The sequence below is a fragment of the Poecile atricapillus genome, chromosome 26 (genome assembly GCF_030490865.1).
Source record: "Poecile atricapillus isolate bPoeAtr1 chromosome 26, bPoeAtr1.hap1, whole genome shotgun sequence".
Classification (NCBI taxonomy): Eukaryota; Metazoa; Chordata; class Aves; order Passeriformes; family Paridae; genus Poecile; species Poecile atricapillus.
The window spans coordinates 1,528,852-1,553,168 of record NC_081274.1 but is presented as its reverse complement, the minus strand read 5'-3'; the positions used below and the strand labels follow the sequence as shown (position 1 = coordinate 1,553,168).

Sequence of the window (24,317 nt, the reverse complement as noted above, 5' to 3'; positions counted from 1 at the left end):
TACTGTTATTAAAGTTATTATTAGAAACTATCAAGAATCAGTGTTACAAAGCAGATGTTACACGTCAAAATTAAGGTACAGGATGTAGTTTAGAAAATAAATGGTCAGTAAAATCAGAAAAAGGAGGAAACTTACAGGAAACATTAATGAATATGTAATAGCATACAGTATATAAGTTTACCTTGAAGTGCTTTGTTCTGTACATGAGGTGAGGTGAGAAGCACCCCCGTCCCCCGGTTGGTTTTGCTTATGCCTTAACCATTTCTAACCACTGGCCAATTATATTCATATATATATATATATATATATATATATATAAATATGTATCTGAATATATCTACTAAATTGTATCTCTTTTTTACTAAATTGTATTCTTTTAATAGATTGTATTCTTTTATTATTTTGTATCCAATTTATTAAACTATATTATCAATTAATTACATTTGATAGTCTGGAAATTTGAAAGTCATTTATAACACTACTATCTCAAAAGCAGTTAAAAGTGATTACAAACTGTGCTATATCAAAATAGTTGTGATTATAATAATTTGGAAAAGCCAGCACATAATAGCAAAGGGCAACAACAACATAGTTATTTATCACAAACACAGGGCAGGTTTTTCCCTTGCATGGAGCACTTGGGCCTTCCCCGGGCCCCTTCTGCCCTCCCGCAGAACCAGAGGCATTTTCCAGCGCACACAGTTTGTAAGCAAGAGCCGGCTGCAGCCCAGAAGGCTCCAAGCGCCTCCTTCCAGGCTGACTCTGCAGATGCCGAGGCTGCTCTGGGCTCTGCCAGGCTCTGCTGGGGCTCAGCTCTGGGCGAGGCTGGGCCCGCTCTCCCCTCGCAGTGCTCCGGGCAGCTGAGTCACAGCGGGAGAAGGACGGGACACCTCAGGGGACTTGAGCTTTAACAGAGATTTTATTCAAATAACTGCCATAACAAACAGGCTGTCCTAACTACCCTAACTAACTCACAGTGCTAACTACCATAACTAACTACTTGTCCTAACTACTATAACGAAAAGCTGGCCTCCTGTGCTTCATCTCCTCCTCTGCTGCTCCCTCAGTTGCTTTGCTGCAGTGATCAGAGGGGTCAGGCTGGAGAGAGGCTTGGCTGATGACAAAAATGGGTGCTGCCCAAGGGATAAAAAAGAAAGAAATGAACTGTTACTTTCCAGAGTCAACTTCCTCACAGGCTCTGTTGCAACAGGACAAAGGGGAATGGTTTGAAAGTCAAGAGAGGGAAGCAGGCTCAGATTAGATCTAAAGAAGAATTGCTGTAGCAGGAGAGTGGGGAAACACTGACAGAGGGAGCCCAGAGATGTGGGAGGTGCCTCCTCCCTGGAAACATCCAGGCTCAGGTCAGGCAGGGCTCTGAGCCACCTGATGTGCTTGAAGATGTCCCCGCTCGTGGCGGGGCACCAGGTCCAGATGAGCTCGACAGGAGCCTGCCAAGCCAAAGCAGGCGAGGATTCTGCTTGCTTTGCGTGTGAAAAGCAGCAGGACTGGAGATGATGGGAGGGGGGCCCCACAAGAAAAGCCCTCCCTGGCGCTGCCGTTTCCCCCGCAGCCGCTTGGCATTCACCTGCAGCAGCTCCTGGGCAGAGTAGCGCCGCTCCTCGTCCGGCTCCAGGCTGCACTCGAGGAAGTCCCGCAGCAGAGCCGACAGGCGCCTGGGCTCCTGCAGCTGCGGGGTCCCGTTCTGCCGGATCAGAGCGCGAGCCTGCAGGAAAAGCAAACACAGCGCTCTGACAGCTTCCTCCACACCCACAAGTGCTCACATCCAGCCCGCTTGCTCTGCCCCAGCTCCCCGGGCACTTTCCTCCCTGGCAGAGATGCTGCTGCTCACAGCTCATTCTTCTGGGCCAACCAAAAAACCCAAACCTTGGTGCAGCCACAGCCATTGCAACATCCAAATGATCCTGCCTTCAGAGCCGATTGCATTGGCTGACTTTGTCAGTAGGAACCTCCATCAGAAATAGCCCATTTTGCTTCTCCAAATATGGACACCAGTTTACAGGCCATTTTCAAGAGTCAGTGTGGTCTGCCTCTGTTATTTCAAAGGATTCTTACATCAAATGCATCTCTGCAGTGCCACTGACACTCAAGCAAAAGCATTCCTGATGCCCCATCCCAGAAACTGCCAGGCAAGGAACAGCAGGTTTGTGTGGCTGAAAGCTCAGGCTTGGTGACACAGAGAAAGTAGCTTGGACTAGGAAAGAAATATGTTAGACTGTGGGGATGTTAAACAATCACCTTCATGTTTTAGACAAGTTTCCCAGTTAGAAGAGCCAGGGGGGAGTTCATCTCACAAAACCTCTTTTAGAAACTCCTTCAGAAAACTTGTTGGGTTTGGGTGTGGGTGTTGGGGTTGGTTTGGGGTTTTCTACAAGACAACATTAGAGCTGATGCACTTGCTTCATGTATTTGGGTCATCCTCACAAGAGCTGCAAGAACTTAAATCCCAAAGCAAATTGTTGCTGGAGACTGCAGAATATTTGTCTGTGTTCAGGCTCAGGTGCTGTGGGAATTCCCTTCTCGATGTGCAGAAACCTCCAGCTGCTCCTCCCAGTGCAGGGTCACCCTGTGCTCACAGGCCTCTGCAAAGCCTGGAGAATTTGCCTCTTACCATGGCCCCCGTTTGCTGGAAGTAAGGAGGTTCTCCTTCCACCATCTCGATGGTCACAATGCCAAAGGACCAGATGTCCACCTTGGGGCCGTAAGGAGAACTGGTCACAACTTCTGGGGCCATCCAGTGAGCAGTGCCCACCATGGAGCTGCACTGGTCCTGCTCAGGGCTGAGCTGAGCGCAGAGGCCAAAATCAGCTGAGGACAGAAACAAGCACTGTCAAAGGCAGCTGCAATGAGGAAACCAAGCACAAAGATTCCCCACTCTCAGTCTGAGAATGCAGTGCTGAATCCAGCTAGAAAAGTCCTCAGGGCTGGAGGCAAGGAAAGATGGAACTGGACCCTTAAAGAAGCCCTCAGCTTTCATGCTTGGCTTTTACTGATTTCCTTTGAAGCTTTAGATTGCAACTCCTGCCCCTCTGGGAGGGCCATACCCAGAGCAAAGGCACTCCTGACACCCTGCTCCTCTCCTGAGCTCTCTGCACGGGGCAGCCGCTCTCAGCTGGCAGCAGGGGCCGGGCAGTGCCACCAGCAGCACTTGTGGGGCTCTGGCCCTCACTGGGAAGCAGCCCCACAGCCGCACCCCGGGAGCGCCGTGCCTGGCCAGGAACACCCACCCAGCTTGACAGAGCCGTCCATTCCCAGAAGGATGTTGGAGCTCTTCAGATCTCTGTGGATCACCCGGATGGAATGGAGGAAATCCAGGCCCTGCAGACACTGAGAGACAACAAGAAACATGAGGGAAAAAATCAATAGCTGGAATATATCACACAAGAAAGGACAGTTTAGAATTCTGCCAGCAGCAGCTTTGCTGTGACAGCCCAGGAGTGCAGTGCAGACAAGCTCCAGGCAAAAGGTTCAAGGCAAAGCTGAGAACAGTAAATCAGATCCAAAAAAGACAAAGAGCACCACAACAGCAGGAAAGAAGACAAGAACAGAGTAGAAATGCAGTGATATTTGCAGACCATTCACTTCAGAGGCTCTTTCCTTTCCAGCTCATAAAAACGACACAGAAACAAAGGCCTGAGCATGGAGCCACTCTGTTCTCACAGCCTCTTTGGAAGGACCATGGTGTCCCAGCCATGGGAAGCACAAGCAGGATCCCTCACCTCCTGACTGACAGCTGCCATCTCTCCTTCAGCCATGCGTGTCTGTCTGACAACGTCCTGCAAAGTTCCTCCATCCATGTATTCCATCACCAGCCAGAGATCTCCATCAACAAGGAAGCTGGAAGAGGAGAACAATGGCACCCTTGAGATGAATGTGCATTGCTCAATTCCCCCAGGGAAAAGCCTGGAGTGGAGTTTTGTTCCCAGGTCACTTGTTAATGAGGACAGAATCAGATGGAGAGACATTCCTGCCAGGCTGCACAGGCCTTGGAATCTGCACAGGCTAAAGGAGAAGGAGGCACCCAGGAGAAAGGAGAGGCCTTAGATGGCAAGCAGGTGAAAAATGCACTTTAGCAACAGCCCAGCTCAATGTGGAACCACAACACTTGCCCCCAGCTGCTTCAGCATCTGAACTCATCAGTTCCACCATTCCCTCTGGAACAAGGCAACACAACTTCCAGAGTTATCCAGGGGAGGAGGCCGTGCAGCACTTGGGGCAAAAGCAGTCAAATGCTTGGAAAACCTTGCACAAAGTCCCTTGAGAAATAGGCAAGGCCATTGAAAAATGGGCAAATGAGGCATTTCTGGAAACAGGAACCTGGTCTTCCTGGCACCTGTAGCAATGGGAAAGGGCTGAGAAGAAGAAGCCAAGGAAAATAATTTCTACCAGGGTTTATCAGCACTTGCTGTAAAACACAGCAAATGGGGTCAACTTGAAGAAAAAGCCAAAGCAAAGCAACAAAAGCACATGGAAGGAGTGAAGTGCCAGGCTGTTGTTCTGGGAAGATATGGCTGGGTCAGGCATTTTCAAACAGGCTACAGACTGGGGATGCCAGGAAAGATGAACGCAGGGCCCGTGCACGGGAGAAGACCTGAAGCACTCACCTGTCCAAAGAGTTGACAATGTTGGGGTTCTTCTTGTCCTTCAGGACCACGACCTCATTCACAGCTCGTTCCCTGTTCTGCCCTCTGAGACTCATTTTCTTGATGGCCACCTGAAGGGACATTGCAGACCTTGAACTGGAGGAGTCTGTGGCAGGAGGCCACAGCAAACACGGAGCGAGTCTTTTTGGAGCGACCGAGCCGGGCTGTGCCAAACTGTCTTGGGATGGGACACCAGAGCTCAGCAAGTGCCATTCCCACAGCCCATTGCTCTGCTCGCTGGGGCTGTTACAGGACTCATGGCCAGAGACATTTGGCTCTGTAAGCTCTGCAGAAATGGTGCCTCAGCTGTCAGCCTCAGAGCTCTAACAACATTCTCTGCACCTACAGTCTTCTCAAATGGCCTCAGCACTCTCAGGATTATTATTTCAACACATTTTGCAAGCAGGAGGTAATTCTGTTTCTGTGCACACAGAGCAAAACAGCCGGGAACCCTTTAGCAATTCTATGGCATTTGGCCATGATTTCAAATGTCCCTGCTCTGTTTGGGATAGCACAACAAAGCAAACGTGCACATCCATTGCTCAGATAATCCCTGTCCCAGCTGCCACTGACACCAGACCCAAACACAGCTGCAGGGTTTAGGAGAGAGCTTTGCTCTGGACATCCATCTTCTCATTTCTCTCCCTGTCTCTGTGGGGACAGCTGCAGTAGGACTAAAACCCCAAACTGAGCCCAAGCAGGATCTCTCCTTAATTAGGCTTTGAGGTATCCTAATGAAACTCAGGATGATAAAATTGCTAAATAGTGTTCCTGTCCGAGGCTGGGATGAAGGCAAATTGGGCCTCAGTCTCCAGCAGCTGATGCATTCACACTTTCAGACATGAAGACCAAGCCAGCGTGTCCTGCTCTGACAGACACCGCTGCCCTCCTTGCCTTCCTTTGGGCACTTCAGAAGGACCAAGTCTGTCCCAGCTGTGCTCTGCAGGCTGACACTGCTCTGCCTTCAGAGGAGCAGCCTGTGCAGGAAAGCTCTGCTGGGCCCCACAGCTCCAGCCACAGCTCCCAGCAGAGGGGAAAGGCCTGGAGAGCTGCCAGACGTGCTGGGCGTGTTGACACTGACCTCTCCTCCAGTGGCCCTGTCGAGTCCTTTGGAAACGGTTCCAAAAGCCCTGGAGACACAACAGCAGAGAAGAAAGAAGCAGCGCTTTAGGCCCTGGCAGTGAAAGCCAGCCCAGACAGGAGATCTCTGCTGCCTGCAGCGTTCACAAAACACCCGAGTGCATCCACCCTTCAAACAACAGCACAGCAGCCACCAGCCCTCTGCCATGCAAGGTGTGCAAGAGAAAACTGAGGCCCAACACGAAGGAAAAGGGCTGGAGGAAATCCCAAATGTCCACACTGAATTCCTTCAGTTCAAAACCTGAGGTGGAGGGTGGGTGTCTGAAGAACTGGAAAAGAATGTATTTCATCCTTTATATATTTCCTGCCTGAGACCTGCAGGATCCCCAAGGGCCCTGCCAGCAGGCAGGTGATGCATTTTCCCCTCGAGTGCAGCAGCTCTGTGTCTGTTACTGAATGTATGGGGTCTGCTACCTGTGCTGAAAAGAGCACTCATTAGTTCATCTCTGGTTTCTGTTTCTAAACCATTATGTTGATAATCCTGACTGATGGATATTTTTTGAAACAAAATATTTGAAAGAAATCTTCTTGAGAACTGTTTTCTGACAGTCACAGTCACCACATGGTGAGTTGCTCTTTTAGGCAATCCAATTCCAGGGACAGAAGATCTTCCAGATCCCGCTCCTTGCTGCAGACAGGACACTGCCAGCCTCAGGGGCCTTTGACGGTGCCTTCTGACCACAGTTATCAATTCTGATCAGCACTGAGAGACAGCAGCATCGTACCCCAGTGTCTGAAGGGGTTTGGAGCTCTCCTGACTTCTCACAGGATCCTGCACCAGCAAAATACCTGGGCCCTGCTTGTGCAGAAGTAACTGCCTTGCACTTACCCTTGGCCAATCTGCTCCAGTTCCAGGTATTTCTCGGCAGGCTCCCCCACGCTCACGCTGTTCCCTGAAAGAAACCACGTGGAAGATGCTTCCTCTCAGATGAGAGCCAGAATGCAGCCCCACTCCCTGGGGCCGGGAGCCCCTTGCTCTCAGCTGGGGAAGGACAATAAATGACCCTGTGCCATTCAGCTGCAGAGCAACACTGGGTGCAGCTGATGCTGAGACACGCACACAGCACCCTGCTCTGGCACACAGGAACAGAGCAGACGTACCCAGCTGCATCAGGCTCCACTCCCCGCTCCCCTCTGGCTGCAGGGCTGTGCTGCTGTCAGAATGTTCAGCCCAGGATCCTGCAGCACAGGGAGCTTCAGTGTCCTCTTCAGGAGCAGAGGGAGGTTCTCCATCCTCTTCCCAAAGCAGTGCAGGCTCCTCGTCCTCTTCCCAAAATGCTGCATGTTCACCATCATCTTTCCAAGCCGCGGGATGTTCTCCGTCGACTTCCCATGCTGGAAGATGTTCTCCCTCCTCTTCCCAAGCCACAGGATGTCCTCTGTCCTCATCCCACACTGGGAGATTGCCGTCATCCTCGTCACTTGCCATGGGAGCTTGGCCATTCTCATCCCACTCCAGGGGACATCCACCGTCCTCATCCCACACCGGGAGATGTCCACTGTCCTTGTCACACACCGCGGGAGCCTCGCCGTTGTATTCCCAAACCGCGGGGTGTTCGCCCTCGTCTCCCAGAACAGCGGGAAGTTCACTGCTCTCTTCCTCCTCTTTGGCCTCCTCTTTGCAAGCAGAGGGAGCCAGAGGAGGAGCTGATGCTGCTTTGGTGCCCTGTGGACAGACGGGAGCTTGAGGGACGGGAAGTTCTATCTCAGTTATCACCTTCTTTATCCTCAGCTACACATCCAGCTGCACTAAGCAGAAATAGGGTTCAGAGCTGTTCAAACTAACAATGGGCAAAAGTTGACATTGCCACTTATTGTTGGGAATTCCATATTCCACCATGGCTAAAGCCAGCAACCAATCTTCTGCCTGCAAAACCAGTCCTGCAGCTCTTCAAAAGCTCTTCAGCAGAAACAGAGAAAACTGCCAGGGATCTCTTTGCTGCTGCTGCTGCTGCTGCTGCTTAAAAGACACTGACAGGAACTTTCCTTCAGCCTCCCAGGCTGGCACTCGGCTGCCACACGCCGAGCTCACAACTTGCTGCACAATTCTGAACACCAAAGCTTCCTTTCCTACTCACCGAAGGAGGAGCTGCTCGGGATCCACGCGTGAGGTGCCCTGCAACGGGAGAGGGAACATGAACCAGATGTTGTTAGGAAAACACTGCCTGTGGTGGGAAATGAACAAGGCAAGCCTGAGAGAGCATTTTGCTTTCACAGCATCCCTCCAGGAGCCACAGGCCCTTCACACAGCAAGCAAGAGAGCAGCACAAAAGACTGGGCTGTGTCAGCTCTTGGCTGGAGCAGCAAACGGAGGGAGTTCCAGGCTCTGCTGCCACAGACTCCCCGCTTGAGGGAACAGAACCCCCCCAGGCCTCATTGCAAATGCTGTGCACGCCCCGCTGGCTGCAGACACCCCCTTTTTCAGCTGCAGCTGCTGGCAGGAGCTCTCCCAAACCAACCGTGTCCTCATGGCAATTTGGTTACAGAGTCAACTCCGTTCCAGTGGAAGAACAGAAAGCACACAGCAAGCCCAAAGCCACAGCTGCTGCACCGAGGGAAAACCTCAACTTACGTGCCAAGTGGGTTAAAAAATACCCCGAATAAGCCACAGAGAACAGAGTGCCAACTGCAGCAACCACTTGCTGCATCATTTTGGCTGCGCTGCACACGTCTGCAGACTGTACCCCTGCAAGCACAGAAGGACACCCGTCAGGGGCTGGGCTGGCTGCTGAGAATGCCTCGGGCAGGAGGATCCTCTGGCAACGAGCAGGCGCCCAGAGCCGCTCTGGACACTGAGGCCTCCGTGTCCCACAGCAACGGGAACACCACGGGGACGTGGCAACGTTCCCGTGACACCACAGCAGCCGCTCACGCAAAAACCGCCTGGAAGCTTCTCCTGTGTCACAAAGGAGCACAAAGAATCCTCCCAGGGCACAGCCTATTGCCCAAAGGATCCAAGAGGAACTCTGAAAATGCAGCAAACAAGGACACCCCATAGGCCAGCCTGAGCACTGAGGAGGAACGAGGACAGGACCAAACCAAAGCAAACACGACCTGTAGTCACTGATACTGCTGAGTAAAACCAGCAAGGCTTGTTCCATCTGGAATCTTTGTTCTAGTTCTAAAAACAAGCAAGATTCTCCACTCTAAATATACAGAAGGCAGGAACTGGGGAGGAGGTGGGATTAGGAAGGAGGAGGAGCAGGAGGAGGGAGAAAGGAAAAGGAGGAGCAGGAACAGGAATAGAAGGAGAAGCTGGAGGTTCCAGTGTCCCCTGTGTCCGCAGCACCCCCGGCCACAGGCCCATTGCCCCCACCTCATCCTGCAGGTGAGCAGGGAGGGGGAGCTGGTCCCAAATCTGTCAGGGGGTCCCTGAGAGGGTCTTTTTATTGGGGTGTGTTTGGAACTCGCAGATTGAGGAATTGATCCCCAAATATTGTCTGGCGTCCCTGGGAGGTTTTTTTTCCTCTGTGTGTGTAGGTTTGGATCTTGCAGGACCCCAAAGCTGAGCCCCTTGGGGGATCTTTGGGGTCCACATGGCCATTGCCCAGTATTGGCTGGGGGTGGACATTGGTCCAGGGGACCCCCGGGAGCGCAGAGGAGAGGAACCCCTGGGACCCCCAGAGTGGGGAGAGCAGAGAGGAGCGATCCTGGATCTCAGGGACCCTGGCAGCTTGGAGAGGTGGGAGCCTGGAGAGGAGACACTCCTGAGATCCCTGGGATCTCAAAGCAGAGCATCAGGGGAGAAGGGACCCCATGGACCCCCAAAAGCCCCTGGATCATCACTAAGGAGGACCCCAGAGAAGGGGGAACCCCTGGAGCCCTTGGACCCCCATCATCCCAGGGAACTGAAACCTCTGGAAGCCCAGAAGTGGAAAGACAAGAGATGGGGAACTCCTGGGAGATTTTTTTGGGCTGAATCTTGATATTTTGGAGATTTTCATGGACACAAGACTCCTGCTGAGCTCTAGACATGGACTTGGGCAGGAGGAGCCTCTACTGCAAGGCACTCCCACTTTGATTTCCCCCAAACCAGGATTTGTCATTCCATGGCCATGGCCACATGGAGGAGGAGGAAAAGCCCCAGAGATCCTGCATGAGGAGGGGCTGCAAACCCAGCCCAGAGAGCTGCAAGGAGGAAGGATTCCCCCCTGTGCCAGGAAGGTGTCCGGAGATCCAGCCAGAGCTCAGAGCTGGGGGAGAGAGCTCATGGCAGGGGGAAGCCCCAGAAATGGAATGTGGGAAGAGCTTCAGTCGCAGCTCCCACCTGATCTGGCACCAGAACATCCACACAGGAGAATGCCCCAGCGAGTGTGGGGAATGTGGGAAGAGCTTCACTGAGATGTCCAATCTGATTTGTCACCAGAAGATCCACACAGGGGAGAAGTCCTACACGTGTGGGGAGTGTGGAGAGGGCTTCAGCTGGAACTCCAGCCTTGGGGTATACCAGTGCATCCTGAGTGTGGGAAGAGATTTCCAAGGAGCTCAGGTCTCATCAAACGTCAGTGGATTCACACAGAGGAGAGGCCCTTCCGCTGCCCTGACTGTGGGAAGAGCTTCACAAAACTGCACCCTCATCAGGCACCGGCACATCCACACTGGGGTGAGGCCCTACGAGTGTCCCCAGTGTGGGAAGAGCTTCTCACAGAGATAAACCTTGACCAAACAGATCTTCCTGACTCCCTGTGGGCACCTGGGTGAACACAGGGGCAGGAACATCCATCAGAACACAGACCAACAATGGGAATTGCAGATTGACTGGCCCTGAAGATTCACCAGAATGCAGAGATCCATGAGGATGCAGAGATCCCCCCGCAGCCCCTGGAGATGCCCATGCCAGAGCAGGGGAATGCCTGAGATGAGGCTGTGACCCCGGGGGACACCTGTGGACAGAGGGGCCCCTGCTGGAGCCGCCTGTCCTGGAAGGTCTGACCCTGTGGCAGAGTGACCCACGCTGCAGCACTGTGAGGGGGCTGCTCCCCATGGAATGGACTCAGGTTGGAAAAGTTCCTGGAGACCTCTCTGGTGGGAGAGATCCGAGTGCAGCAGGGCAATGACTCCTGTCCCTGAGAAGCGAGAAAAGCCACGGGAGATGAACTGACCATGGCTTCATCCTGGCTGGCGGAGCCTTGGAGCTGCCGTGGGGGCCGTGGGGCTGCCCCGGGGGCTGCGCCCCGAGCCGGGGCCCCTTCCCAGTGCTCCCAGTGCTGGATCCAGCCTGGAGCAGCCAGCGAGGGCTTCAGCTGGGACGGCAGAGAGGCGCTGCTGGGGGGTCCCGGCTCACTTCGCTTTGGTTGGCTCTTCCCAACCTGGGGACAAACGATTTTGGATGTTTTGTGCAGGAAATCTCTCCTCTCCTCCACTCAGCCAAAGGGGTTTGGTGCGGTTTTCCCTTTTGGGGGGGAAATCAAAGCAATGCACCAATTCTCCTAATTAGACGTAGGAGAAGTGAGGCTCCACGGCTTCCCGCTGAGCCGGAGCCACCCAGCAGCCAGGGCTGGGCAAGGCGGGCCGGGAGGTGCGGAGAACTTTGTTTGTGTTGGGAGCTCAATGGCGGCTCGGGCCGGGCCCGTTCCAGGGCTGTTCCTCATCCCCGCCTTTCCCCTCACGCAGCCCGGGGCGGGCCCTGAGAGCGCGGGGCGGGGCTGTGCCGTGTGCAGAGCCCGCCGCTGGCTGCCATTGGCTGCTTCTGCCGTCACTCGTGGCTCTGGCGCGCGCTGATTGGGCAGAGCGGGGACAAGCCCGGCCCCGCTGGCGCCCCCAGGGCGGCCGTGGGGCAGGAGAGCCGCCATTGCCGGAGCGTCTGTGCGGGCCCGGCAGCGGCGGCAGCAGCGGCCGGAGCCCGGTGAGGCGGCGGCGGAGCTCGGAGGCGGCCCCGGCCATCGCAGGTGGGAGCCGCGCTCGGTTCTGCGGGGCCTCGGGGCTCGCTGCGGGCCCGGGAGGGGGCGGCAGGGGGTTGTGGCGGGTGCCTTGTGCCGTGGCCGGCCCGTGTTGGCCCTGGGCTGAGGGCGCTGCGGGAGCGGCTGCCCGCGGTCTCCTTGCCGCTGGGGCCTCGGCAGGAGGCGGTGGCGGAGCAGCGCTGGCTCGTCCCGCTTCGTGTCGGGAGGCCGGAGGTGGCTGCGCTGTGCCCGGGGCTGGGCGGGAAAATTCCCGGCGCCAGAGGTTTGTGTGGCCCAAGGAGCCAGAGGAGTGGTGTGCAAGTGACTTTATTGCTGCCCAAAGGGAGAGGCCATGGGCCATTTGCCATGCGCTCTCTCCACTTGTTGGAGGACGTGGCCTCGTTTTTGTCCTGATTTTCCCGGCCGCATGTCCCTGTCCCTTTGCCCAACACTGGCGGAGGTGCTTGGAAGGTTCAGCCTTCCCGATCCGCCTGCTGCATGTCCTTTTTGTATAACACCCGATATTCCTGGCTCTGTGAAGTGTTTGTTCTTCTGGAAGTTCAGGAATGTGTTGGGACTTGGTCAGAGCAGCAGTCCTTGTCAATTAGTAACATTTTCTGAAACTGGTGGTTTCTCCCAGTGTTCCTTATGTACAAGTCCCTGTCCCTATCTCTTCACTCATTGCTTCTGTTTTTTCTTCCTGGTTGTTCTTTGGTTTTGGGATTGCTCTCAGTGCCCTCATTCTCTGTCCTTTTGTAGCCCTTTGTAGCTCAGGAGGCCTGGCTGCCACCTGCATCCCCTTGCTCAGCTGCTGAATGAGCTGCACTCAGCAAGGTGTGGTGCATGGTAAAAAGATAAGAGTTGCTGTAGCACATGAGAGGAGAAACAGCATTTGTTTAACCCATGGTCTGTCAGGGAAGCAGGGAAACTGTGTCCAATTCCCATCCTTTCCACGTTTGAACAAGTACATGAGCTGCTTTGCTGTTTCCTTTGTTATCTCTTTCTGCACCTTTTCCTTGCTCATCTGTTTGCCATCAGCAGTTTGAAGCATTTAACTTTCCCCGAACCTCTCCTTTTTCTGCTAAAAGATAATGTGATCCCCTCCCATGGTGAAATGTTGTGTTCCTCATCTGAGTGGATTGGTTGGGAGGAAGGTCAGGGGCTGGAGCTGTGTGGTTGGTTATTATTTCAATGACATCCTGTTATCTAATTATCGCATTGAAATGACAAATGGTTTCTCTGGTACCTGCTATGAATTCATCAGGGTTCCCAGGGTCTGGTCCATGGTGTTGCAGGATTTGTTCTGGTGATCGTTCATCTTTTCCCCATTTTTGGGTGCTCCCTCCTGATATGTGAAATAAAAAGAGCTCTATAACTCGCAGAGTAGTTATAAGAGTAGGTATGAATTTATTCAGCGCTGAGGTGCATGCGGGATATCTCCTCCAAAAAGCATGGACACCTTTTTGATTCTGTTTTCTCTTTTTATCTTTTTCAGACTAGGTTTACAAGAGACACCTAAAACGTATTCTTTTTGTAACTCTGCTTGTCCTCACTTCATGTTGCAATTAACTCCATGCCCCTTTCAGTCCTTTGGCCACCTTTTGGAACTTTAAATCTGTTCTTTCCGGCTTAGGGTCTGAAGAATCTCCTTTATCTTGTGGTGCCTTTGTCTTTGCATCTTGTTTGTGTATTCCAGCTCCTTATCTTATCTTGCAGTCTGACTCTTTTCTTGTTCTTGTGGATCAGAGTGTCAGGGTATGGTTTTTGTCAAACCCCCCTTTTAGTCAAGCATTTCTTTATGTTTATTTCCTAATTTTTAATTTCTGTTTCACTCCAGCCAGGGCTGCATCAATTGTCAGCTTTTCTCTCATTAAATCATCACATTCTTGGAATTCCCAACTGATTTCTCTGAAGTTGTGGTGGCAAATAAAGCCCAGTGGTCTGATACACCCTATATAACATAGACAGAGACAGCACATGTTGGAGTGGGGACAGGGATGATTCCCCCCACTTGTTTTAGTGAAGTTTTCACAACATCCTTCATTTTCTGTTTTGCTTTGCAGCTTAACCAATTTCTGCTGCAGAGTCAGATATCCTCACAATGGGCTCTGCTTTTAGCTGTGCAAATTCCATCTGTGCAAGCAGGCAGAGCTTGGGCTGAGGGGCAGAGGGAATTATTCCAATTCCTCCTGCAGGCAGGAAGCCCCTGGTCCATTGTGCAGGCTTTGGGGCATCAGTGTTAATTTGCATTTCTAAAGCTCCTCTCCTGGCAGCCTGGAACAAAGCTTCTCTTCCAGGGCAGACATCCAGTGACTCACACGTGGCCCCCACAGAATCTGCTTTTGTTGTTTTTTTTTAAACAATATTTTATTAACTGTTTATGTGTTAAAGCGCCAACTTTAAAGCTCTTCCAGTTTTCCAAGTGCAGCTTAAAGGTGAACATTGAAAAACTCATACCATCATTTTGTCATGAGTAAGAGTCACGTAGAAATATAAAACAAAAATGAGAAAGCAATCAAGTGTTTTCTTTTTATTCTCCTAGGACTAAAAACTGATTCTCACACCACTGGCCCAAACAGAAGCGACAATATAGAAGTAAAATTACTATGGAAATTTATTCTAACAGTGTAATCCTTTCACTGAAACTATGAAAAGTAAAAACTCTCCACAATGTCTTTAGAGAAATAAGGTGTTACTTGATTCTGGCCAGGATGTGCAACAGGAATAATTTCATGCACACTTAGCCTGGGTGTGCAGAGAAAATCATTCCATGACACATGAGTTTGACTAGATTTTTCCAAAACTTTATACAGTCTGACCCCATAGAAATCCCTTGGTTTAATGTTCATTGGTTTGAAGGTGTGGAGTTGTTAGGATTTGGTTTCCTGTTGCAGCCGGATTTCTGTGCCTGTGATGTGAATTAGGTGGGCACTCCTGGATTTCCTGCTCAGCCTTTTCCAGACCAGGTGTCTCCAGCTGTGCCTGGGGCAGTGTCTGGGGTGGATGTTGGTTGATGTTTGCTGCTGGGTGTTGATGTTTTGTTGATGGTCGTTATCTTGGTGGGAATCTTTTGGGCTGTTCCCAGTCTGTTGAGGTGTTGATTTCATCTCTGCTGAGTGGTGGAACACCCCTTAAAAACAACCCTTAAAATTTCTTTCTCCAAGTCAAATGCAAACCAAGTCCATTTAGAGAAATAAGATTTGAAGCCATTTTAAAGTTGGTCTATTTTGGCAGCAGCTAATCCCAGGCAGGCCAGAGTGTGAGTGTAATTGAGAGGCAGAGTGGAATTGTCCAGGTGCCTTCCCCAGCAGCTGTGGCGAGGGCAGGCACAGAAAGGGCTGAAGCTGCAAGAGTGAGAGCAAGGATTGTCCCGCAGTGGCTGGAGATGGCAAAGGAGGGTGGCCAGGCCGAGGATTTGAGCAGAGGATCTGTGGGCAGGCCCAGGGGCTTCCCCCGCTGGGGAGCCCTGGCTGCTGCTGCGTTGCCTTCAGTGCAGGCTCAGGGCTGGCCTGTTTAATATTCCCTTCCAATTCAGATTTCTGAGTCTGGAAGAGCCATGGCTGGGGCATCAATCATTTTATTTTTTTCATTTAGTTAAGTTTTGTTCTCTTTTTTATGTCCCCTGTCTAACACTGACGCTATCTGTGGCTAAAGAAGCACACAATGTTCTGGCTAGAAGAGAGAATCCTCAATCTGGCTCCTGCATTTCCCTGTTAATTGTAGGAATTGTCCCTTTTTAGTCCGGGGAAATGTTATTTCTGAGATTCCATGAACCCTCTCAGAGTCAATAAAACACAAAGCTTCATTCAAAATAGGTCTCAAATATTTAACCATTTTCTCCACGATTTGCACTTTTTTTTCAGATACTCTAAGCTGCTTTTTTGCCTGAAAATGAAGCCATTTCATAGAGGCTTCCTCTACCTCTTCTTGTCCTCCTGACTGGAGCAAGTCATCCACATCCTGCATTAAGCCAGTTCCTGGGGGTGAGGTCAATTCCTTTGATATTTCCTGCAAGGCTTGCCCCAGTCAGGCCGGTGCTTCCGTGCATCCCTGCAGAAGGACCGTCCATGTCTTGAGCATTTTCCCTTCTACCTCTTGTTGCCAGCCCAAGGCAGAATTCTGTTTGCATCCTCTGGAAGTGGGCAGATCCCCAGAAAGCATCATTTGCATCAAGTTGTGAATGGCAGCAGTGTGAGGAGGGTACCTGGTTGAGGATGGTGTAAGGATCTGAGAGTGTGGGGTGCCTCGGTTTCATCATCTCATTTCTTCTTCTTGGGTCCTGCAGCATTGTGTGGATTCCATTGGATTTCTTGTTTGGCAGGATAGGAGCATTCTAGGGAGCCATCCCTGGCTCCCCAAGCCGTGCCTTGAGCAGGACTCCCAGACAGGCTGTGAGCCCTTCCTTCCCTCCCTTGGAACAGGGGATTGCTTTTCGACACCTCTTGTCCTGGTTGCTTCAGGGAAATTTGGAGAGGCTCCATATCTAATTTTGCCAATTTCCCTGGTGCTGCCCACACTTGTGGGTTCACTTCAGCCTAGGCTCTGCCAGACATTTGACACAGAGGTACAGCAGAAGCAGCCTCTGTATCATTAATTTGCATTCCAAATTTAGCCATCAAATCCCTTCCCAATAAATTACAATCACAATTGTGAGCAAATAAAAATTCCTTCATTTCAATCCCATCCACCACATCTACTGATAGTGGCCGAATAGAGCACACCCACTCATCTTTCCCACTTAATGCCTTAATAACTAAAATATTCCCTAACAACTTTAGGTGTAAGGTTCTGAGTGGATGGAGAGGCCCCTGTGTCCATCAGGAAAGGTCTCCTCTGGATCCAGAGCCACCCTGAATGTTCCCAAGGGCTGCAGTGTGGTGGGTCCCTGGTGGAATGGGAGCTGTGAGACCGCTAAGAATCCGTGTCCATCAAGGGCTGGACTTGCTGGTGCTGAGGGTGCTCCTGTCTGTGCTTGCAGTGTCCTTGTGCCCTGCAGCTGGAAGGCTGATTCCTTGCCAGGGGCTGTTTGGGTGGGCTGTCCCCTGGCCAGGAGGGCAATGCCTGTGCCAGGTGCTTGTGGCCGAGGGTGTCCCCTGGGTGCTGGGGCCCCCTTGGGCCCTGGGCTTGATCCCTCAGGGGCTGTAGGAACTGTGCCATGGCCTTTGCCTTCAGCTTGGCCTTTTGCTCATCCCTTGCTGCATTCAGCTGCTGAGCCTTTGTGAGCAAGTGCTGCAGGGGCTTCTTGTGGCCCTGCTGCAGCCCCCCTCAGTGCCTGTGGGTGCTCATCATGTGGCAGCTGCTGAGCTTTCTGCAAAATCCTTCCTTTCTGCAGGGACCCAGCACAAAATGCTTTCAAGATCATCTGGATCCTTGCAGGTCTAATCCCCATTTCTGAGCTGTTCCTTCCTGGTGCTGGCTGTGCTGAGGCTCCCCTCCCCAGCCCGTATCCCAGAGCCGGTCCCTGTCCTGCCGCAGTGTCCAAAGGCGGCCCCCCCGGCGGGCAGGGCCGGCAGCTCCACGGGGCCGGGCAGCGGCCGGGGCGTCCCGCAGCCTCCTGGGGGCCGGGGGCCACTGCCGGCCCTGCCCGGGGGGTGCTGGGGTCAGGCAGCGCCCGGCGCTGAGCCCCGGCTGCCCCACAGCCCCGGCCCGGCCCCACAGCTCCCCACAGGCCCCCAGCCCGTGCTCCCGGTGCCGCAGCTCTGCGCCCGCTCCTGCCACTCCCAGCTCAGAGAAACCCCCTGAAATCCTGACCTCCTTCTTTTCCTGACCTGGAAAACTGGGATACAAAGGATCTGAGTCAGCTGGCAAATTCTGAGGATAAGATCCTTCAGAGAATCATCCCAATCCTCAGTATTTTTTTCTCTTCCTCCTCTTTTCCATCATCCTTTTTCTTACCCCATGGATTGCTCCTGCTGCTTCTTGCCTTAAGCACATTCCTGCACACTCCCCTTCAGCCAATCCCTTCCCAGCTCACGAACCCCATCCATCCCCTGTTGTCTAAATCCCTTCTGGACTTCCCTTCTTGCCCCCCTGGGTGTCCATGTCCTTAATTACCTCTGAGGGAATGTGCAAACGACCTCCACATGCTCCCCAGGGACCCTTGACAGATATTTTGAGGTCATCATCCCTTTGTCCCGGATGCCCTTCTAACATTCCATTTTCTTCCCTCAGTGGTCCCACCTGGATCCCACCTGTGCCCCCCCGGGCCTTGGCGCCCCCCTTGAGGGGAATTTGGGGAGGTGGGAGGGGGGAGCGCCAAGGCCGGGCCCCCCCGCGCTGTGGTGGCGGGAGCGGCTGCAGTGGGGAGCGAGTGCGGGCGGAAGCGGCCGAGAGCCCAGCGCTGCCCCAGGCCGAGCTGGCCCAGCTCCATCCGTGCCCCTGCGGTGGGATGCTGTGGGACTGGGGGGGAAGAGGGAGGCGGCAGTGGGTGCTGGGCCTGGGGGCAGGAGGAGAAGGGAAGGAGAAGCAAGGCTGAGGAACAAAACGGTGAAAATATGTACCTGGGGTTGTGCAGAAGGAGGAGGAGGAGGAGGATTGTGACGTAGAGCAGGAGCACAGGAGGAGGAGGAGTAGGAAGAGGAAGCAGCACAAAGTTCATCCCTGTATCTTCAGCTCCCCCAGCCCCAGGAACGTTGTCCCCCCCTGCCCTTGCAGCAGGTGACTGTGGAGGAGGATCCACGATTGTCTTGGGGCTGAATCTTGGTGTTTCTGAGCTTTATTGGGCTAAATGTTGGTGCTTTGGTTTCTTGTGAGGAATGAGTCTTTCTTGTCTGCAGGGGGTTTTGGCTGAATCTTGTTGTTTGATTAGTTTTTGATCTGTGTTTGATGTTTGGAGGATGTTTGGGGTGAATGTTGGTGTTTTAGAGATTCTTACAGACACAAGATGCCCAATGACTTTCTGAGATGAACTTGGGCAAGGAGGAACCCTCAGTCCAAGGTGCTCTCCTGTTGTTTTTTTCCCCTCAACCAGGATTTTATGTTCTTGAATTGTGTTCAGATGGAGGCGGAGGAGGAAAAGCCCTGGAGATTCCACACGAGGAGGGGCTGCAAACCCAGCCCAGGGAGCTGCGAGGAGGAAAGATCCCCCCAGTGCCAGGAACACGGACAGAGATCCAGCCGGAGCTCAGAGCTGGGGAAGAAGCCCCACAAGTGCCTGGAATGTGGGAAGGGCTTCAGGTACAGCTCTCAGCTGCTCCGGCACCAGGTGATCCACACTGGGGAAAAGCCCTATGAGTGTGGGGAGTGTGGGAAGAGCTTCAGCCAGAGCTCCACCCTGAGGAATCACCAGAGCATCCACACTTGGGAACGACCTTATGAGTGTGGGAAATGTGGGAAGAGCTTCAGGGGTATCTCTTACCTTATGAGACACCAGGTGATCCACACAGGGGAACGTCCCTACACCTGCTTGGAATGTGGGAAGAGCTTTGGGTGGAGCTCCTACCTGAGGGCACACCAGTGCATCCACACTGGGGAGAGGCCCTACGAGTGTCCTGAGTGTGGGAAAAGGTTTCAGACCAGCTCCAATGTCCTGAAACATGAGCGGATTCACACAGAGGAGAGGCCCTTCCGCTGTCCCGACTGCGGGAAGGGCTTCCAGCAGAACGGCAACCTCACCGTCCACAGGCGCATCCACACTGGGGAGAGGCCCTACGAGTGTCCCCAGTGTGGGAAGAGCTTCTCACGGAGCTCTCACTTGACCCGACACCAACAGAAGCACCAGTAAGGGAAGCCCTGCGAGTGCCCCGAGTGCGGGAAGAGCTTCGTGCGCTGCTCCAGCTCCATCCCCCATGGGAGGATCGGCGTTGGATGATCCCCAGTGACCCCCGTTGGGCAGAGCCCTGGTGATCCGTGGTCCTGGTGATCCGTGTTGGGAAGACACCTGGCTGGGAGGCTCCACATCTTCCTGGCTCCCTGTGGGCACCTGGATGAACACCGGGGCAGGAACATCCACTGGGACACAGACCAACAATGGGAATTCCTTGGGAGGAGCGGATTTGTTGACTTTCAATTCTAGAGAACCTTTTGCCGTCACCTCAAGGAGCTCTGTGGACAGAGAAAATGGGGTGACACCAGGCTTGGGGGCCCCGAGTGGAGCACAAACGCTCTGGGGGAGGGGGAATCCGAATTTAGGGACCCGCCCTCACTTTTTGCTCAGGTAGAAGCTGAGCCCCAGCACCAGGAACACAAAGCCCAACATGGAGTCCCTGATCCCCATCAGGAAATTGCTGCGGGTGGCGTTTCACGGCATCCCTGGGGCATCTGCAGAGGTCATGATCCCCCCAAAACCTCGCACAGACACCCCAAGCCCCTACACAGACCCTCCCAATCTCCCCCACCCACCCAGGACCCTCTGAAACCTCTTTTGGAGTCACTAATTTTAAAAAATCAACAATTTTAGAAAAATTAGAGATCTTAGCTAGTGATAGGCCTTGCTGGAACTAGTTAGAGTTAATGATTAAGTGAAAAGCAGGATTTGAGATAATGAATCTGAGACTTAGGTAACAAATTACTTTTCATTGTATGTGTGTTCAGCTTTGCTTATAATGAGAAAAGAGAAACTGATAAACGGGTTCAGGAAGGTCACAGACCTTACATCTGGAAACCCATTTAAAAGTCACAAGGGAGAAAATTTGAGTTGTACCAAATGTCATTTGTAATGTCAACCATTGTAAAGGTAGAAAGGTGAGAGTGAGGAAGAGCGGTTTTCCTTCATCTCTTGATGACCTCTCCTCGCCAAAATGACTCCCTCCTTAAATTAGGGAGCCCACCACATAGGCATAATGACATTTTAAAATCATTACCATTCATTTTTATCTGAAGTGGGGAATGGGAAGTGTTAGTATTATGAATATGTATTAGTATTTTGGATATTCAAGACTTTTGTGAATAAAACCACACTGGAGTCTTTTGTCAACTTGCAGTGTGTATTAAGGGGTGACTCCCACACTCGCCCAGTGCTGTGATTAAACATCCACTTTGTAACTTTAAACTGTTGGAGAGGTTTTTTGTCCAATTACAGATTGATACTGATACTGGATCAATATCTCAATTTTTTGGTTAAATCACTGCCAGTCTCTTCCCAGCCTCCCCAGGACCCACCAGAGCCCCTCCTGTTCCTCTCAGGATCCCACAGCCCCCTCCCAATTTCCCCCCACTGCCCCAGGACCCCCAAACCCTCTCCCAGTCCCTTCCCAGCCCCACCAGGACTCATCAAGACTCCTCCCAGTCTCTTCCCAGCACAACCAACCTCATCCAAATCCCTGTTTTCCAATCCAATTTCCAATTTGGCACTTCTCCCTGATTGACCTCTGCAGTGGGAGAGCCCTGGGAGGGCTCGCTGAGCCTTGTCCAGCGGGGCCTGCGGGGCCAGGCCGGTCCCTGGCTCGGCTGCAGGGGGGTCCCAGGGTGTGAGGATGGAGGGTTTGGGAGGGTTCCAGTCCTGGATACAGGGGTGCACGGGGGTCCTGCTGCAGCGGAATGGGAGTTCAGGGGGGTCCCTTCCTCTGTTCTGGGGTTCAAGGGGTCCCAGTGTATGAAAATGGAGATTCAGGGGGGTCCCGGTGCCCAGAAATGGGGGTTCTGGGAGGTTTCCATTCCCGAGAATGGGGGTTCAGGGGATTCCAGGTTCCAGATAAGGGGGTGCAGGGGTTTTTGGGGCTGGGAAGGGGGTACCAGGGGGTTCCGGTGCCCCGAAATGAACGTTCAAGGGGGTCTCTGTGCCCAGGAAGGGGGGTTCGCCTGGAAATGGAAGTGCAGGGGTTCCCCATTCCCAGTGTAATAAATAGAATTGATTCGTGCTACTTAAATTATAACTGTTACTAAAGTTATCATTAGAAACTATCAAGAATCAGTGTTATAAAGCAGATGTACTCCTTTGCAGATGTTACATATCAAAATTAAGGTACAGGATGTAGTTTAGAAGATAAATGGTGTCTCAAGACCAAAATGGCCTTGAGATGGACAAAATTAGGATGAATCTAGGCATTGGGCCTAAAGATTAGTAAATATAAGGCTAATTAGTAGACTAACATAACACAATGCTTAGGAATGCAACACGTGTAAACCTGTAAGGTTATCCAAAGGACAATGAGGAAGAGGAGAAGCCTTCGCCAAAAGACCCCCAAAAGAAGACTGAAGACCCCCTAACAACAAGTGAAGCATGCGCCATTGAAGAAAGGTGACGTAAAGTCAGCAAAATCAGAAATAGGAGGAAACTTATGGGAAACATGAATGAATATTTATAAGCATACAGTATATAAGTTTAGCTTAAAGTGCTTTATTTCATACGTGAGGTGAGGTGAGAAGCACCCCCTGTACCCCAGTCGGTTTTGCTTATGCCTTAACCATCTGTAACCACTGCCCAATTGTATGCACATTGTAAGAGACAGGTTCGGGAATCAAGAGACGACCCAGTGTGAGTTAGTTGCTTGTTCCAAATTTATTACAATCTTAGCTACATTTTTATAGTATTTTGAAAAGCTAACATGCCATCTGTATTCTACTATGATTGGATAATTGCTATTTTTCATGCATTAATTTCTACATTTCTATTGGACCAGCTCATAACACCCAAGCTCTATAAGATACTTTTTAGTAAAACTTATTAAGATACATTTAGCAGATTTCTCATCCTAAATTCTTATTCTTCATTGTCTTATTAACACTTAGTCTTCTTCATTTCTTTGATACAGTATTTTGCCAAGGATTTATGCTAGCTCAAAGTCAGGGTTGTGCAGGCCTTCCAAGGAGCTATGGCCTCGAGAAGCGAGCCATTCTTCAACAATTCCCCCGTTTTCCGTCTGCACAACCATGACTTTGGTTACCTTAACAAACAAACACTTGATTTTGTTGGATATTGCAAAGGATATTGCAATATCCAACAAAATTGCAAAGGATATTGCACAACTAACACATAACAATCCAATGATCATAACAGAGATAATTAATAATCCTGTTTTACATAAACTCTTAACCCATCCTGTCAGTCCAAGCCAATCAGCCAGTTCATCAATCCCAAAGAATCCCACATCTTCTTTGATCTTCTGTGTATGTTGCATGAGTTCTTGAATTTCCTTGTGGATGGATTCTGAATGATCTTGTAAGTCCATACAACACATACCATCAAAGTCTTCACATCCATGACCATGTGCTAACAACAAAAAATCAATGCCTGCTCGATTTTGCAGTACTGCATGCTGAACTTGTGACATATCAATTGCTAATTCAGAAAGTACTCTGCTAGTACTGTTTGCTTGTTTTACAACCCAACAACTAAGTTTCTTTAAATTGCGATGAGCTCTAGCAGCAGCAGCACCTGGCAAAAGGTAGAAACAAAAACCACTTGCCATCTGTTCCATAAATCCGAATTATCATCACAGTCAGAACTCAAAATTTGACAAAGATCTCTTTTCCATCTGACACGATGTGTGCTGTTAGGATGATGGTGTGGAAGCGCCACGCTGAGTTGTCCAATTGTGCAAAGACCTCCAACAGGTTGTGATGGGATACCTGCCCATGCTCTGTTACCACAAATTAGAAAATAACCTGTTGGTAGTCTACGAGGGGATTGAGTCCCAAATACAGGGTTTGATGCATTCCTCACCATTTTAGCACACCACTGCAAAAAATTGCCAGTTGGACTTGTCAATGTGATGATATTGGATCGTTCACATCTTTGATCAGTACCTTTTGCACACAATTTGTTGCTAGCATTTAGATAAATACAATAAGCAGCATCTAATGAATCTGCTAGATCAATTTCTTGTGGCTCAGGGCCTTCTGGAAGATGATCATTCCAAACATCATAATTCTCCATACATTGTGAAAAATTCTTATATCCATTCCTTAGATGCTTTGTCTTAAAAATGTCCTGAGTCTCTTTCATTGCCTTGTCTAACAAAGTCCACCTCGATTCATTGACTGGAACACCAATCAGACAAATAATGAAAGGAGACTGAGGTGTCGACAGACTAGCACAGAAGGTCGTAGTATTTAAACTACGAGCAAGTGAAACCCATACATTTTCCCATGGATCTATGGTCTCTCTAGTTAACATGCCTGTTATTAAAGGTAAAATTACGAGAATGAAAATGCCAGTTGCCATTTTGAACTCTTTCCCACTGTCTACATGAAATAGTACAGTTTTTGCACTGTGCTGCAATTATATTTGTTTTCTGAGCAAGTTTTGTAAATGTTCCTATTTTCTGAATTCTAAATATTAGATTGGCTCTTTCTAATGCACCCACATTTTCCCATAATGATACGGCTTCTGCCTGCGTTAAAGAACAATTTAAGTATTTTGTCAATGCAGCAAGTGGAGTTAAATGGTGAATTTCTCTATAACACCTAAGACAACCTCTGTGAGGTTTTGATCTCTGATATTCTCACAAATCTCTTTTACAACCTTCACACACAATTCTTATCCGCAATTTTTCTGTGGTTTTACAATACCAACACCTAATACCTTCTAATTTTTCTTTAACCCGTTGTAGATAAACAGAAAAATAGACGCTTTCTATATAGGGAGTTCTATAATCAACTTGTACACCTAATAGATAATTGACTTCTCTCACTAATGGCTCAAGGGCAAGTTGCCACTGTTTACTTTCTCGCCACCATCTACTTCCTTGCAGTCTGG

General features: G+C 51.0%; 1 protein-coding gene across 1 annotated transcript in view; it reads right to left on the bottom strand.

Annotated features, from left to right (window-relative positions):
- LOC131588439 (uncharacterized) overlaps nucleotides 1-19,309 on the bottom strand; it is a 23,175-nt gene extending 3,866 nt beyond the window's left edge. Inside the window, 11 exon segments of the mRNA XM_058857312.1 lie at nucleotides 1,586-1,723; nucleotides 2,630-2,826; nucleotides 3,246-3,345; nucleotides 3,738-3,855; nucleotides 4,623-4,732; nucleotides 5,743-5,791; nucleotides 6,631-6,694; nucleotides 6,864-7,472; nucleotides 9,824-9,929; nucleotides 10,904-11,110; nucleotides 19,295-19,309. Of these exon segments, the coding sequence (XP_058713295.1) occupies nucleotides 1,586-1,723; nucleotides 2,630-2,826; nucleotides 3,246-3,345; nucleotides 3,738-3,855; nucleotides 4,623-4,732; nucleotides 5,743-5,791; nucleotides 6,631-6,694; nucleotides 6,864-7,472; nucleotides 9,824-9,929; nucleotides 10,904-11,110; nucleotides 19,295-19,309 (1,713 nt within the window).
- Between the last annotated feature and the right edge of the window lie 5,008 nt (nucleotides 19,310-24,317).